The sequence below is a fragment of the Coregonus clupeaformis genome, chromosome 35 (genome assembly GCF_020615455.1).
Source record: "Coregonus clupeaformis isolate EN_2021a chromosome 35, ASM2061545v1, whole genome shotgun sequence".
NCBI lineage: Eukaryota > Metazoa > Chordata > Actinopteri > Salmoniformes > Salmonidae > Coregonus > Coregonus clupeaformis.
In genome coordinates, this window is record NC_059226.1 from 38,492,560 (window position 1) to 38,509,528 (window position 16,969).

Here is a 16,969-nt window from a genome sequence, read left to right on the forward strand (position 1 = left end):
TGCTAAAATGACTAAAATGTAAAAAAAATAAAAAATAAAAAAAGGTTAAATGATGCACATGTAGATACATATAAGAGTGTGCATATACCTGTTGAGTTAGTATTTAAAAGGATTACAACAAATACGTGGAACCCTGATATTTTGGTAAATACGAACCAGACAAAGGGGCTCTGGGGATGTGACGTTACAAAGAATTATAAATTATACACTAATATTAATAATAGGCCAACCCCTTTACACTAGGTTATTAATCGATTTACAAAATAACATAATTGGGCAACTGAGTTGGGAAACTGCTGCTCGGATAATAAAATAATGTATTTATCGTGAAAGATCAGTTATAGGCCTAGCACCATCATTACGTACGGCGCATCTATGGAGTTGAACAGAGGAATGGAGCGAGAAAACAAAAAGATAAGAATAAATGCATAAATGTCCCTTTAACTACAACCGTTTCTCTTATGTATTAATGACCACATGAAACCGACGTTTCAGCACCTCCATGCCTCTCCTGGTGAAGCCTTGGTGTCATGCGTAAAGCAATAAATAAGTGATAAAAGTAAGTGCATGAGAAAGAGCCGCGTGAATCCACCTGTACAATATAATAGATGCCATTTAGCAGACGCTTTTATCCAAAGCGACTTACAGTCATGCGTGCATACAATTTATGTACGGGTGGTCCCGGGAAACAAACCCACTACCCTGGCGTCACAATCACCATGCTCTACCAACTGAGCTACAAAGGACCAGAAGGGTTTTCTCTATTGGTCTGCGCTTCACTTCGATGTGGAAAATAATAAACACAAGATTCCTGCACCCCCACTTTACCCATTAGAGTCCATGTATGCCTATTTGAGGAAAAAGTCACGAGAAAGCAGACTCTTTGTGATGGTGGTGTATTTAATGGCACTCCCCTTTTTTCTTAATCCTTGGGTTGGTCCTTATTCATTTTCTTCATTTTCATCCGTCGGTTTTGGAACCATATTTTGACTTGTCTCTCCGTCAAGTTCAGCGAGCGCGCTACCTCGTGCCTTCTGTCCCGGGTGAGGTACATGTTGAAGAGGAACTCTTTCTCGAGCTCGAGGGTTTGGTATTTCGTGTAAGGGCACCGCTTCTTCCGGGAAGACCGGGCATGCAACCAGTTGGCAGAGGGGTCATCTACAAGGGAAAGTCAGACAGACACCTTTAGTAAATGGCAAACAAACACAGACCAGAATAGGCCCTAGACTAGCAAGCCTCATAACGTAACTAAATACAAACATGCGTGCGTAATAACAAGATTTCCATGCCCATGCCTTACATGATTGAGTTAAAGTGATATCAAAAGCCAAGGCTCATATTGCTCCAAATGGAACAGTGTTTTGGTAATGTAATGGAGTAGAGGAGAGAGGAAAGTAGTCCCTCACCTCCCCTCAGGCCGAAGGTGACCTTGGTGGGTCTTGTAAATGGGTTTAGAGGACAGGCAGTTCCTTCACTGTACATGTTTACCATCAAAGTACTTCCTGGACCACAAGGTGTCTTTTGATATTGCCATAGCAATATCATAAATAGCAAACACAAGCTCTACAGTAGACAGAGAGAATGGAAAAAGGTACTCATGTTGTTCCCCCACAAGACCTTGAAAATCCACCCAGTTTGTGAGAAGTGCACTCTAAATGGGTGAAACACTTGGATGTGTTGTTATCTCGTAAACTACGATTCTCGTTCTCCCGTTCTTTTTTGTCAGAACCGCCAATCATGGCAATGCACTCCACCCTTCAGCGTGGTTAGCAGGCCTCAGCCGAATGCAATTAGTGAAGAAAGCGCAGCATGGTTATGAGGAGAAGCTATCCTCCCCCAACAGAGCCAAAAGCATTCGAACTATGACAGAGCTATAGTGAGCAACAGAGGCTAGCCCAAAGAAAAATGCAGTCCCCCTGAATGCGGTTGCTTTGGAAAGTGGATTATCTCCTTTTTATGGGAAATGTTTCAGGGGAAATATTTATTGTTGTCTCCGTGGAGACGCCTCTCCTCTCGGGTGTCTTTCTCGGGAATGCATGCTATGTATTTTCATGTAGGCCCATCTACATTTCCTCACAGTTGCTTTTGGTATAACATCACTGTGTACAGCCTGCATGTTGGGCTACCATGGCATTCAAATGGCCTTGAAAAGCTCAAACTGAGAATACCGTGATTACTCAAAAGGCCGTGGGGATATAAATCTCCCAGGCATGGCATTGGATCGATTGCATCTGCAAGTGGACACAAATACCTGTTCCGGGGCACTGGAGGTAGAAGTGGGCTTTGTGACACGCAAAGTGGTGCTTCGCATTCCCCAAGTACATAATCACCCAGTGTCATTCATCCCTTGCAAAGTCAGGGCTTTTCCTGTCACTGCATGACAAACCATCCAGTGCTATCCCATAACGCGTACGGATATGCGAAGGGTTATAGCTTTGGCCAATGGATCCGGGCATTTCTACAGATGAAAAAATCTGGGCTCATTGAAGCCCATGGCCATTTCTCTTAGGCTACATACATGTAACCAATGTAGAGAAATCCAATCGGCCCATGCCCCCTAGACACGCACTTTAATACCACATCAACTGTCTCCAATATCCTAAATCTTATGACGCAATCCTACTTTTTATCATGAAAGGAAAGAACCCCTCGGGGTTTGACTGATAACCCTGTAAAGCTATCCGTTGCCGGCGGACACGTCGGAGATAGAGGTGTGCCATCTAAATACTTATAAGACAGCTCCGAGACATGATCTGTAACAATACCCATTTAAGAGGGTATTGTCGTTGGATGATCATGTCTCTTTGCAATTTCACCTTAATAGTCTGAGAAATTGACCTTTCATATATGCCTAGAGAGATTCGTTATTGCATTTCTCTACATTAAGATTGCATCGTCTTTTATATTTTTTGCCCCAACTGTCCCAGGGAGCCAACATACGACAATTAATAGTGATGTTGGCTGGTCTTATAACTTAATAAACTTCTGGGGCAATAACTTTTTTTACTCATGAGCCGCTTCTAGCACAAAGAGGGACGTGTAATTCCCAACTTCATTGCCTTTTCCCGTAGTTTATGCTGGAATGCCGCCCAAGGGCAACACAAAGGGGAATTATGTTGCGCACCATCCATTAGAGAGTTCACGTTTGCGTGATCCCATTTTGTGGATTAAAATCAATGTTCGTCTCCACCGTCAGTCCATGCTAATCGAAAATGACCATCTGTCAGAACCGTGACCCATCCAATTTAGGTTAGGCCTCAGATAGCCTACATTTATGGTATATCTCTCAGTTTCCAGGCGCACCAAAACGTTACCGGGCGAGAACGCACAGCCTATTTCAACAAGACTGCGCTGTGCGGAGTAGCACACATAAATAGGTTTCCACTGCGGCTTGGCTCCAGGCCTGATTAATAGCCAGCCTGATCTTATGAGGCAGTGTTGGTAAAGGAGAGAAAATTAATGCTATTCTGTCAAGGCAACCATAGGCATGGCTAGAACAGCGAGTCAACTGAGAGCGCGGTGACCAACATCCTCCACATAATGTCATATAGCTCAACAGATGAGTCTGCTTGTAAAAAAAAACCAAACTGTGAGTCTCACTTGGAAAATGTTTCAGATTTATTTTGTGGTGTTAAAGAGAGAGTCTTGCCCACTCAACAGTCCTAAAGGCATCAATAAAACTTTCTTTCCAGAGAATGTCGTCAATGCGGTTTCTTTGCCAAAATAATAATTCTTGCAAAAACGAACATATGGCCCAATCCCCCCACACTCCACCTTCTAAACGACATTAAACGTCTATACATATACTACTGTCATCAGAGGTGAATAAAACAAAGGCACGTTTTCCCTTAGAGAGGATATTTACACTAAAATATTGACTAGAGTTAAGAGGGCCTTGCCCTGGTATACCCTCATTTTGCATTGGAGAGGCTCTTGGCACATAGTTCAATAGAGGGACGTTTTTCTTGAGGTGTTGTTCAGTTATTACTGGATTTAAAACAAGCTGCTGACAAAATGAACTGCACTAAAGTGCAATTGAGCGCAGATAACCTGCTCTCAGAGACTGTGTGCCAAAACTTTCGCAACTCAGAGTTAAAAGGGCTGCAGTAAAATTATATTCACTACCCAGTTGGTCCCCAAAACTAAGGCAGGACAGCGCAGAAAACCGCGCACGTGAAATGTCGCACTACTCCAAAACAGAATACCATCCATACCTTGACATGATGTATGTATAAATGTATGATAATAATTCTAACGTAAACATACATAGTAAGTTAGATGAACACTACGGGACTAGATTTGGTAGTGAGCCTCTATGGCTCGCCAATCTCTTTGTTCCTGTTTTATGACAGCATTAAAAGCTTTACAGACTGTTCACTTCCTCGTTTTATAACTTACTTTGATCTGGCCCTTCTTTGTCTTCGCTACCTTCACAAATATCCTTATTGTCCTCGAATCCGGAGCCCTGGCTGGAATTCATCTCTCTTGCCGAAGAAGATTCCAAAATGTACTCGTGTCCACCGATTTTGGGGGGTTCCCCGAGGTGTCCCAGTAGCGGCTCCATCTTGACCTGCCCCTGCCCGGGGAGGGACTCGGAGCGCGGGGTGCAGTCGAGCCAAGTGCGTATGTATCGGGTGTCCGTGGAAGGCACGGGCTGAGTCGGGATGTATGGATGGTAAACCGCTGGTAAGCCATTGGAGGCATGGGGGCTGAAAGGGCTCCAGGACGAGCTAAAAACTGGAGGTTTAGGCTGGAAGCTACAAGAGGGGAATTCGGGATGCTCGCCATGTCCCCTCGGTTGCCTGGAGTTGGAATACTGTACATTGGAAAACCTGGCTGAAGTCGGATCTTCGCTCTCGTGACTTATTATAGAGTCCACATAATAGTTGCTCAGAGTTCCAGAAATTGACATTCTCGGACATTATACAAAACACGGTTCATTGAATTGAAAACATGTAGGACAGAAGTCGTTTTTTTAAAAACGCGAATCCCCTTCAACTAGCGCACGAACAAAGTAGAGCTGGGTTGCTGGGGCTGTGCGCTCGGAGCGAAATGATTGGTCAGACTTTTTTCACGAGCCTGATAAAGCGTCAATGGGGCGTAAATCAATCCGCCAAGGGGCTGCACCTCTCCTAGCACTGTACATATTTTCCTCTCTAAATAAATTGTCTTGTTTATGCAATATGCAAAATGGGAGTGCATCAACATATATGTGGGTATCTATAGGCTGTCGTAGAAATATCCAGTTAAATTATGCATCCCAAGGACATTATACATGCATATTGGAAACGATGGACGACAAATAAGCGACCACATTGTTTTCTTTATCAAACTGATACATGCACGCGTCTCATGGAACATGGCCATTGAATACAATACGCCTTGTCCAATATATTACGTATGAATGGCCCAATACATCATCAGAATCAAACTAACATCAGAATACTATTAAGGAGCCATTATTTCTCTATCACGTTAATCTCTGGATGTCTATCAAGGATAACGTTTTATGTTTCAAATCTTCAGGTTTTAGACCTTTATTAGTTTGTTTTCTTTAAACTTGCGTCTGAGTTTCCTCTGGTGTAGGAAATGTCTATGTTTCATGCTTTATTGGAAGATTAACAGTAATGTTTTCTTAACGAGCGCATTAAACACTATGCGTGGCAATCCTCTGTCTTTATGGAAGAAACTACTTGAACTTTTTTGGTCGTTTAATACTATAATAAAATACTACATCAGGCAGCTTTGATTTTTATAGACCTGATATATTGCCTGTGGCGGGGACCGTAAACGACTCCGCTGTAGCATTTCTGCCACTGACAAAAACGCTCACTTCACACTCAGACACAAAAAGTAAACACGGCAGAAATGAGACTACACCAGGATATTCTAAAACCCAGAGGAAGATAACCATTTTACTCATACAGGGGAAAGCGAAGAAGACTCGTAAGTTAACGGTTTGGAGACAGTTAATATTTATTTCTGGCGGCTTTCCACGTATTGTGCATGACTTGTCACATTCAAGCGGGTCAAAGCTTTGGCCTCGGCCTTCACTGCTCTCTCTACCTTCCACTGGCTCCCGTGCTAGCAACTAATGCATTTCAGCTTCAGAACAACTTCTATCAAGTGCAAAAAGAACAGCAATATAGGAATTACCTACGGCTGATAAAACTTTGCCTTGTGTTTGCACTCGAATATATCTGCAGAGTTATTGAGCACTAAATAGGCCTAGCAGCTGTTATGTTAAAAATATAGTCTAACTCCAAAACACGATAACAACCTATTGCGCAAAGGGAATTGGTAGATGAGATTAATCTGTAAGGTGATTTGAATGTTTTTCATTACATAACATTGCGTGTAGCCTTCCACTGGCTTGAATGTTGCAGTGATAATTTAACGAACTCCACCCAATACCCGCTGTGCAAAGTGCCAACAACTTAATTAGATACACTGGAGTAGTAAACATTGAAAACATTATCTGCAAACCGCACGAAATGTTTTTTAAATGTCAAGAGCAACGTTTAATTAAATGTTGTAGACTATTGTAGTAGACTATAATACATCGAGCATAAAAATGTACACAAATTAGACTCAGACTATTCTTAATTTATTTTAGATAAGACATATTGGCAAATACAATTTAACATGGCAAATTTAGAAATAACGAAATCGTAACAAAATGTAATCAATGGTAAGCAGATAGGCCTAAAAGTTACAATAATAAGGGTTTGATAACACAAACATGGTTAAATCAACTTAAAACAAAAACATATGTATCCATACTTATAATTCATCATCAGATATTTCTTCCTACTACAGAGGCCTCCACTTTCAATAAGAAACCTAATATTGCCAGAAGTTATAATAACTATCATATCGCCTCTCCAAAGCTATGGGCAACACTAGTGACGTGCTAAAATTAAATTATAGCTTATGATTATGCTCATGTGCTTTATAACTGTTTAAAGACAGTCATAAAGTCTCTTTAGTGGATTTCTGCACAAGAGAGCTAAACATTACGTTTTGTGAGTAGCCTACACTCGTAGGAAAAAGGTTCTGGATAGAACCAAAAATAGTTATATTGCTTGCTTCACCCTTAAAGCTTCTATATAGAACCCTTTTGTAGGGTTCTTTGATCAGAACCCCAGGTGTTCTTCTTCACTGGACCAAAATGGGTCCATATAGAATCCCTGGGGTTCCATTCCATATAGAGCTCTATATGGAACCAATTTCGGTTATATATAGAACCTTAAAGGGATGAAGCAAGCATAAAACCATATTTGGTTGTATCCAGAACCTTTTTCTCCTAAATGTTGTTAATTAACTTTGGCTATATGCCTTTATATGCTATGTAGCTTCACTTGTCCGCAAAAAAAGAGGGAAGGGGTATTGGTGTGTTTTACAACGCTCAAATAACACTAAATATGGGGGTATCTTTTCGATGTAGGACTAAACTGGATATTTCCAGCTATAATCATACACGTTTTCTGCTCTCCTGTCTTATGTGGATAATATTAGTTAGTAAATACCACTAATAATAGTGGTCTTAGTCTAATTCCATGAGTGACTTAGGATATTAGGAAACTCATGTCAACTATGATTATGTTTCCTCCACCATCTCCAAGTAGGTCTAATCTATTGCTGTCCTCCTTTGTTGACAGTAAATGCTTGATTTTAAAGGTTCTGATGCTCTTACTACAGCTAGCACGCTTGCACTTGGGACTACAAAACTATAATAGGTTATTTACTAAATATAACACAATGCATTTGATATAACAGTGCGGTGTAAGAAAGTAGTAGTAGTAATAGTTGTTTATTATTATTATTATTATTATAATTTATTTATGTATGCACTCACTGCTAAATGACTCAAATGTAAATGTAAACGTAGACCAATAGTAGCAGCAGTAGGCCTATATAGGTTAGTAGTAGAAGCTTCAGCATTAGTATAGCATGCAGCTAATATTAGCCTATATGCTAAATAGTATGCAGTCTGCAGTTCTTTCGGTGATTGTTGCTACTAGCCTAAAGCAGTAAACAGTAACTTACACATATCAGCAATAACTAGTCACAATAAATCAGCCTTACATTTCTGTGGAATGTTGAGTACAAGTGCTTTGCCTTTAAGATATTAATAATCAAGACATTATTATATGTGAGGGCTATAGTTAGTATGCTATGGTAAAGGAAGTGGGCAATAGTTAGCAGATATGCTTGCTCTCTCTATACTATATAGCACATGCTATTTCTATGGATTGCATTATCTATCCTGATCAGATAAAATATAATGAAAAAATCTATATATGTATCTAATGCAGTATCATGAAGTTGTAGCTGAAGTGCAAATGCATTGACCTTTAGCTTTTTCGGCTAGCGTCTAAATAAGGGTAATGTTTTCGTGAATACCTTGCTGAAATAATATTACAGATGTGGAAGTTTGAAAGTTTGACATGACTGCATACAAACTCACTATGTCTGTTAATGACAGTTCTGACATGAATATGTGTTATACTCTTTTATCTTTCTGTGAGCCCCTCTGGATAAGCGTTAAAGGGATACTTCAGGATTTTGGTAACGAAGCCCTTTATCTAATTCCCCAGAGGCAGATTAACTAATGGATACCATTTTTATGTCTCTGCGTGCAGTTTGAAGGAAGTTGCTAACTAGTGTTAGCGCAATTGCTAACTAACATTAGGACAATGACTGGAAGTATATGGTAACTGCTAGCATGCTAGTAGATATAGCGCAATGACTGGAAGTCTATGGTAACTGCTAGCATGCTACTCGATACCATAGACTTTCAGTCATTGCGCTAACGCTAGTTAGCTTTGGCTCGTGAAACTACCTCTAACTTCCTTCATAATGGATGCAGAGACACAAAAATAGTATCCATGAGTTCATCTAACTCTGGGGAAGTAGATAATAGGCTTCATTGCCAACTGAAATGCAGAATGCAATGACAGTTGCGTTTTAAATTAATTGCCATTGAACATGTAAGAATCCGCCTTCAGACCAAGTTAATTAAGTTGTTAGGTTTCATGATGACAGATCTCTCTCTCAAACACACATACACAACACACAACTCACAGACACACACCTAAGGGCCTTGCTCTTCTTACCAGTCCAAAAAGTCTATACTCTTTCACATGAAATCATCAAAACAAAAAAGAGAAAGTGTATCAGCCAACCATGTGTAAAAGTCATCACCAACAGAGATGAGTACCACTCTTCAAGCACAGTGGTAGCTGCATCATGTTATGAGTATGCTTGTCATTGGCAAAGACTAGGGAGTTTTTTAGGATAAAAATAAACGGAATAGAGCTAAGCACAGGAAAAATCCTATAGGAAAACCTGGTTCAGTCTGCTTTCTAACAGACACTGGGAGACAAATTCACCTTTCAGCAGGACAATAACCTAAAACACAAGGTCAAATATACACTGGAGTTGCTTACCAAGACAACACTGAATGTTCTTAAAAAATAATAATGTGCAATTATTGTACAATCCAGGTGCGCAAAGCTCTTAGAGACTTACCCAGAAAGACTCACAGATGTAATCGCTGCCAAAGGTGATTCTAACATGTATTGACTCAGGGGTGTAAATACTTATGTAAATGAGATATTTCTGTATTTGATTTTCAATAAATCTGCTAAATTTTAGAAAAATATGCTTTCACTTTGTCATTATGGGGTATTGTATGTAGATGAGTGAGATTTTTTTTTCTTTCATCCACTTTGAATTCAGGCTGTAAGACAACAAAATGTGGAATAAGTCAAGGGGTATGAATACTTTCTGAAGGCACTTTATATACAGTACATACCATCAATGGTAATGCTGTAACATTTATCTGTAAGAAATAAACGGATTTATCAAAAGCATATATGGCTTCAGAGTTTGTTTTTGTTCATTGAAGTTTATTGAAAAGTTCGTGTTAACAATGCAGAATTATTATAACAAATAAATTGTGAATGATATTTGTCTTGTATTACAAAGTTGACACAGGATAGAAGTTAGAAAATGTATTGTAGACGGTAAATGTTAATGTGCTATTAAATGGCCTGCAAATTATATGAAAGCCTTGCCCCTGACGCAAAGTAAAAACAAGCTGGTGTGAATATGAGGTAGAGCCCAGTGCTGGTGTTTTTAATGGAGATGATTTACGGCGTCTGGGCGTGCTGTACTTCATAAAATGTATTGTATTAGAAGAAGCGTTCATCACACCCAAGTGTATGCAGGCATTTTGGGGGAGGCCTAAATTAGCAATTTAACTCTCCACACGCCCATGTGCAATAAGTTGACTCTTCGGAGTGAAATACATGTCAACAACAACAACTTTTTTTTAGATAATATTGAATACATTTTTAGTGTGCAATTACAAAATGGAGGGTAGTGCGCAGACATGTGGAAATGGCGCATTCTCTTTGTTGTTGCATTCGTCCATTACGCACGGACGTTGATGTGCAGTACTGGAGTAATTCAGGTAGTTTCAGGTTCCTGTGATACGCGTCCAGCCCAACAACTTGAAACTACCTAAATCACACAACAGCTTTGTCTCACATATTCTCTTCAAAGACCTTCAGAGAACCTGGTTGAGCCGCTGGACAAGTTCCCATACCTTATAACCGTGGGTGACCATCCATAAACGTTAGTCCTCGTTCAGCTATATGAATAACACTTTTTTTTTTAACGGTATCCTTTATTCCATATACACAAGCTTACTAAAGTGATCAGCAGTTATAAAACAATAGAGTAGGAATAAAGAATAGGAGAGGAAGTAGCATGCCCATGCCTCAATCATGCACGAAAAGGCCTATAACGCACGTTAGGACGTCTTTGTTAGCCACAATAGCAGCCAATAATATTGTAGTGAAAAGTACAGTAATATAATCCCTGGGACACATCCACTACCCTGACTTCCTGAGCCTACAATAAATGCTCCTGTCAATTGCCCCTGATAAAACCGGGAGGCCCAGACAGTGTCACTAAAATGGTGCGCTCTTCAACATGGCGATGCTAGCAGGAGACGCTACACAGTCTCCTTTTGAGACAAAAGGCCAACAGCTGTATGTCCAGTGTGGGGAAGTTGCGGCATGTGTTTTCCATCAAATCTTCATATTCAAGCAATAATCAGAGAAAGTCCATGCAGTATGAAACCATAGATAACGTAAATAACGTCGAATGAATCTAAATACACGCACGTTATTCGTTTTTTACGTGCAGTGGTCATCATGATGATCTGGCATTAGGCAATAAATATTTTTTATTTATTTGCATAATAGCCTATAAATGCAGCAGACAATATCATAATTCCAGCTCGACCAATCTCTAACAACCTGGAAGTAAAAAAATAAGAGGACATTCTATGTGGAATGCATGTAGGCCTACACTGTTCCCGGAGGACGTTAAAGACTGGCCTGACAACCCGCAAATCAGCAGCGGAATCTGGCATCTGCAACTTGGCTTTTGAAAACAAAAAAAAATGAAAAAAAACAGAAGATAGGCTACAGTAAATGGTGGCCACCGAACTCAGCTAGTGAAAAAAGGGAAATAAAGTTAAGGGGACACGATAGAAGTAGGTATTAAAAAATAGGTATTAAACAACATTATTCGTTTTACAATGAATCACTCCTAAATCAGATTAAATTGTTTTAAAATAGACCTTGTAGAAACCAAATATATGCATTGACATTGCTTGTTAGGATAAGGAAATTACACCATGCAAGTAGGCTACTGCAAACCACAAATAATAGTCTAATAATATAATAATAGTTACAGCAAATACAATCATCACTACAGGTAGAATAATGACATTACTGGAGTTCATATGACCTGGTAGGAGAAGGCTACTAGGAAGAGGGATGGGCTAAGGGTGGTAATAGGTGTCTAGAACTAGAAATGGTTGCAATGGGATGTACCGAATTACACTAAATGTAATGGGGAAAAAACTATTTATTTCATCAGCTGTATGACAGCCGTGTGTTTTTCCCCATCTATCTACACATATCGAAGTTGCAAACTAAGAAATACTGGGAACTGGGGAATATTTATTCAAGCAAAAGTGATAGGCGAAACTATATCAAGACAAACATTAGCTTAGAAAGTGATAATACAAGACAAAATATATATTCTATCCCAGGCTTGCCTTTTGGAACGTCAAGGGCTCATGTGCGTAAGAAAATGTTTCCCTATATCACGGAAAGCGTAACCTTTTATTCAAATGCTCTCATTTAGAAAACAAATAAGTATTTTCATACATTCAATCATGCATTATTGTAATCAAACTCCTTTGTTTAAAAAGGACTCAGTATAAACAATAAATAATGTTTTAAATCGTTCCTATTTTACAAAATTGAAGTTCAAAATATTGTGCTTATTGGTGCACATTTTCAGAGCTGTAAAGATGTGTCTTACAAATACAATTGCGTCCGAAAATAAATAAAATAGTGCTCAGGTCATAAATAAAGTGATCCTTTTAAATTGGCTTCCCATAGCCTAGACTAGTAAACAATAGTCGTCGATTCAAGACAGTAGCCTATGTCTGGCAAAAAAAAGCAATTAAGCAACGTTGCAATCATTCTATTGAGCTATCAAGAAACAACTACAAGACAGTTGTTTAAATAATAATCAAAATAAAGTGCTTTTATGAAGAGTGTTGCGGGACAGGGGTATGGAGAAAGAAAAAGCATCCCCGATATGTCTCCTTCATGGAAAAACTCAAGTGTAACCGGTAAGAGACACCATATCCTCATGCAAAGTGTATAGGACATAGATAGTACTTTCATCCAGCTCATCCTTACGATCAGGGCATCTATTGCCACATCCTTCAGCATACGGTCCATCCTATTATTGACGTTGCATCATCCCGTGCTCCTGCACTCAGTCATGTCCATGTAGGCCTGTCTCTGCGCACCATGTTCGTGAGGAATCAGATGGGGAAATGTGTGATCGTGTCCCTGGTTCTGTGTTCCCGTGTCATCTTCTTCATCTTCATGCGGCGGTTCTGGAACCAGATTTTGACTTGACGGTCAGTGAGGTTGACACTGCGAGCGATCTCCAGGCGGCGATCGCGAGTCAGATACATGTTGAAGAGGAACTCCTTTTCCAGCTCCAGGGTTTGGTATTTGGTGTAAGGAGAGCGCTTCTTTCTCCCCGCCTTCGCCCACAGCCATCCACAGGATGCATCATTTTCGAATGTTGCATCCTCTGTCAAAACAAGACAAAACATGTATTTAGTGGTAGCCTGGCAGAGCGCGAATTCTTTGTTCCAGGATATGCACATTTCTATAATGCTCTCGCGGGCATTGCCTGGCTGAGAATTTCAGTTTATGGCGGGATATAATGTCACATGACATGCCTCTCTCCCCCTGTGTGTGTGTGTGTGTGTGTGTGTGTGTGTGTGTGTGTGTGTGTGTGTGTGTGTGTGTGTGTGTGTGTGTGTGTGTGTGTGTGTGTGTGTGTGTGTGTGTGTGTGTGTAGAGAGAGAGAGAGAGAGAGAGAGAGAGATAGAGGTAGCACAACTGTTTTGTGTTCTATTTTCTCCTCTAATTGACTGATTGCTAGTTCTCTGGTAGTTCTCTGAAATGCAGGGTTTGTTATCATGTAGGCCTTAGCTAAAACGACTTACGTTCTACTTGGGCGTGAATAGGGTATTATCAAAAGAACAAACTATTATCAAAAGGACAAATGGAAAATATGTAGGACTACACATGCATAGGAGAGGGATAGGAATAGCTCTTACAATTCTGTTATTGAGTTGAACGAATGTCGTGCCTACTGGAGTAAAGTCCATTTGTCTAGCAACCCATAAGTCAAACAAAAAACGATGCTAGGCCCATGTTTGCATCAAATATTTTACAAATCTCAATATTTTCCAATGTTTAATATGCAAATGGACAAAAAGCTATGTAGCAGTATATCTGAATGTAGCAGATGATGTGAATGGTGTGTAGCCTTCTAGCGAGGCATAGGCTATTGTTAGGCTAAATGATGCTAGCCTACTCAATAAATCATTATATGACAAAGCTCTATTCTGAGTAGGCTATAGAAATCAGAAGATTTCACAGAAAAAAATGAACAAATACATTGAGACATCTTAAGTAGAAATGGGTTGTTGTTGATCCATTAATTGGTTTCACTAGGCCTATAATGACAATGACAATTCGTAGTATGCTAAATGCAGTTGGACAACTTATTTCGATATTTACCATTGGCAAACATGGTATAGTTGTACAGAAAATTATTATTTTGAACAAAATGGCGTCATTTGAACATTCAATGCCAAATATTGCCATGTATAATGACTTTACAACCTGACTAGAGCTATGTCAATATCTGGCTCATTGGTTAACGTCCGTGTTATATGATCCCCTTTTTAAATTAGATAGCTCATTTTACGAAACTATAATACATGTTAGCTATAGCATCTAGCATTGCAACAGCTAGCATTAGGTTTAGCCTACATTTTATTGTGAGACTGAGTCAGTCGGTTATAGCCTACCCTCACATAAACCTGGGCCCACAGTCAATTGTAGGCTACACCTAGCTAACTTTCCCTAAACACAAAGGAGACTTCCGCTGTTTTGATGTTCAAAAGAGCGCACAGTAAAATTGCGTGCAATTTAGCCTGGCGAGGGTAATTCGATGCAATAAATTAATTTTGAGCAATGGCTCCCTTTGTCCTCTCCTTGCTCTTCCCTTTAACGTAAAAAATCACCTTGTCTCGATTGACGGGATCATGTTTTCCTGTGGCTATTGCCATGGTCGCGTTCTATCTTTTCAGAGCCTTTTTTCATTTTCGTTCCATTTACCCACCTTGCGTCTCCTGTCTGGGACATTTATCGCCCTCGGGTAAGTCTGATGGGGGCTTGTCTCGCCGTAAACCTATGACTAAGTCTTCCGTGTTGGTCTGAATGCTGGCCAGGGTGGTGATGCTGCTGCTATCGCTTCTCTGGGCTGGACACTCACTGCTGCCCAGCGCTAAGTCATCAATAACGCGCTTGATGTCAGTGTCTGGGTATGGCAGCACAGGGAAGCTCAGGTGACAAATGGCGCGAGTCTGAGTGGGAAGCGCGCGGTGGATTGGCGGTGGGCAAGCGGTGCACGCTGTTGTTGTACTCGTGGACTTTGATCTCCGAGTATGACTGCTCCGGGCGGAAGTAGCCCTGAATTGGACCAGGACCGCCCGTCATGGAGCCCATCTCTGACATTAGTCTGGTGAAGGCAGACACGTCCGGTGACGGTTTTGAGTGGTTGTCCGGTTCCAGGAGCAAATAGGAGGAGTCTTCTTTTCTGTTTGACGCGCTGTAAGGGCACGCACTGACCTGCGGCACCCGGACCGGGCTCAAGTGTGGCTCGTCCCAGTTCAGTACTCCCTGGTGGTATTGGTGTCGAGGCTGAGCCATTGCTTCCTGCGGCTGCAACGGCTGGTGCTGGTTCATTGTTCCGGGTATGGCCGTGTTTGGCACGGAACCCCAGTTATTTGGGACTCTGCAGTCTGGGTCAGAGCGGGCGGCGTGCTGGTGAGGGTGGGCGACAGAGGGGGGTTCCTTTGGACGGCAGTCCACGAAAGAGTTAACCAAGGACGCCGTGAAAACGGATCTCTCAGAGCATGACATTGCTAGGACATATTTTGGCGAAAAGAATCTGGCGAGCAGCTTCCAGCAAGGGACCCAATAGCGTCTGGGGTTCACGTGCAGGCTCCTCCCCTTGCGGCGCTGGTTGATTCAAGTGCCTAAATCTCCTATTGCCAGAACTTCATGTTTAATTGATTTCTGTAATAGTTTGCAGATTTCTTATCCATTGTCATATAGCCTTAGCTTACCTTTAATTTAAATTAAATGCATATCGCCAATGTGTCAATGCAAGTAGCAGAGTTGTTTTCAAAATGGCAGAGATTGACGTGTTGTTCACTGCTAGATGGAATATCTGCATTAAATTATATTTTGGACACAGTGTGTAATTCACTCACTCGGTTTAATAATATATTTACACCTGGCTTGCCTCTGTTCCAAGCTGTATGAGCATATTCATATGCGTTCCTAACGTGTATGATTTTATAAGATTAAAGCTTTCAAATCTGTTGTCAAAATTAAGCAGCGTTTCGTGTCGGCTACAATCCCTTGTTAAAATGGCAAATGTATCAGTCAGATTTATGCCTTTAAATGTGCAGCAATGTCAAATACATTACAAGAGTTATTAGCTCAAATGCACGTCTAGCAATAGCGTATCACTTACATCATTACGCACAGACATTATTACTTTATGCACAAACATAATTACTTCATACTTTGTACAATCACACACTTATTTGTGTTTTAGTACAGGTTATATACAGTACCTTCAGCCATGGCTCTTTATAACCTAATGAGTCATCGCTGTTGATTATTTATATTCTGTAAACTGTGTTTATGATTTGTACATAATAAACCCCCCAGCTTTACAGACAATCTTGCATTTTTCCAACTATGGATAAATTATATAAGGCCAGCGTGTACATTTATTTTTAACGCTGTATTGTTTAGTAATCATACAATAATGATAACAATAGTAACAACTAAGGCCTATAGCTATGACAGCAATAGTCATAATGTTCTTACCTTCTTAGCAACACATTGCAAATCTACAATTGTTGTCATTTTTAAATAAATGTAGAGTACCCCTCACACACATTTCTAAAAAGTGATGAAACTGCTTTCTTTATTTATGTAAAGTATTATTTCAGTCACACCTATAGACACTTCAGTTTGGAATGAAAACAATAATTTAATGCAGGACTGTCTTTCATATGTAGGTAGAGGATAGGCCTATTGTGGGCACACGAACGAGCTGAACGAGCTGAAGTAAAAACGAACTGTATAAGGTTCGATATAGGCTATCTAGTGTTACATGTTTGAAATTACAAGAAAGTAAATGTCATGGCCCATAATCAGGGTTACAATTAAGCCTCAAGTTGTAATAGTCTTGTATGTTT

The 16,969-nt window shown here is 40.3% G+C and overlaps 2 protein-coding genes across 2 annotated transcripts; both read right to left on the reverse strand.

Moving 5' to 3' along the window:
• Window positions 1–899: 899 nt before the first annotated feature.
• hoxb9a (homeobox B9a) lies at window positions 900–5,064 on the reverse strand. The gene is made up of 2 exons (XM_041862798.2): window positions 4,399–5,064; window positions 900–1,158 (listed from the first exon to the last, which is right to left on the reverse strand). Exons 1-2 carry the CDS (start codon window positions 4,910–4,912, stop codon window positions 923–925), a joined length of 750 nt encoding a protein of 249 aa, XP_041718732.2. The 5' UTR covers window positions 4,913–5,064; the 3' UTR covers window positions 900–922.
• A 7,131-nt stretch (window positions 5,065–12,195) lies between these two features.
• On the reverse strand, window positions 12,196–16,386 carry hoxb10a (homeobox B10a). Its single transcript, XM_041863679.2, is given in 3 exon segments — window positions 12,196–13,203; window positions 14,812–15,041; window positions 15,043–16,386. Coding segments are annotated over 3 exon segments (1,080 nt in total). The 5' UTR covers window positions 15,615–16,386; the 3' UTR covers window positions 12,196–12,925.
• Window positions 16,387–16,969: the final 583 nt, after the last annotated feature.

Bases quoted from the DNA above. Each gene is read 5' to 3' on its own strand.
- hoxb9a (XM_041862798.2), bottom strand. From the start codon at position 4,912: ATGTCAATTTCTGGAACTCTGAGCAACTATTATGTGGACTCTATAATA. The intron at 1,159-4,398 runs GTAAGTTATAAA...TTTCCCTTGTAG, and splicing joins CAAAGAAGGGCCAGATCAAA to ATGACCCCTCTGCCAACTGG.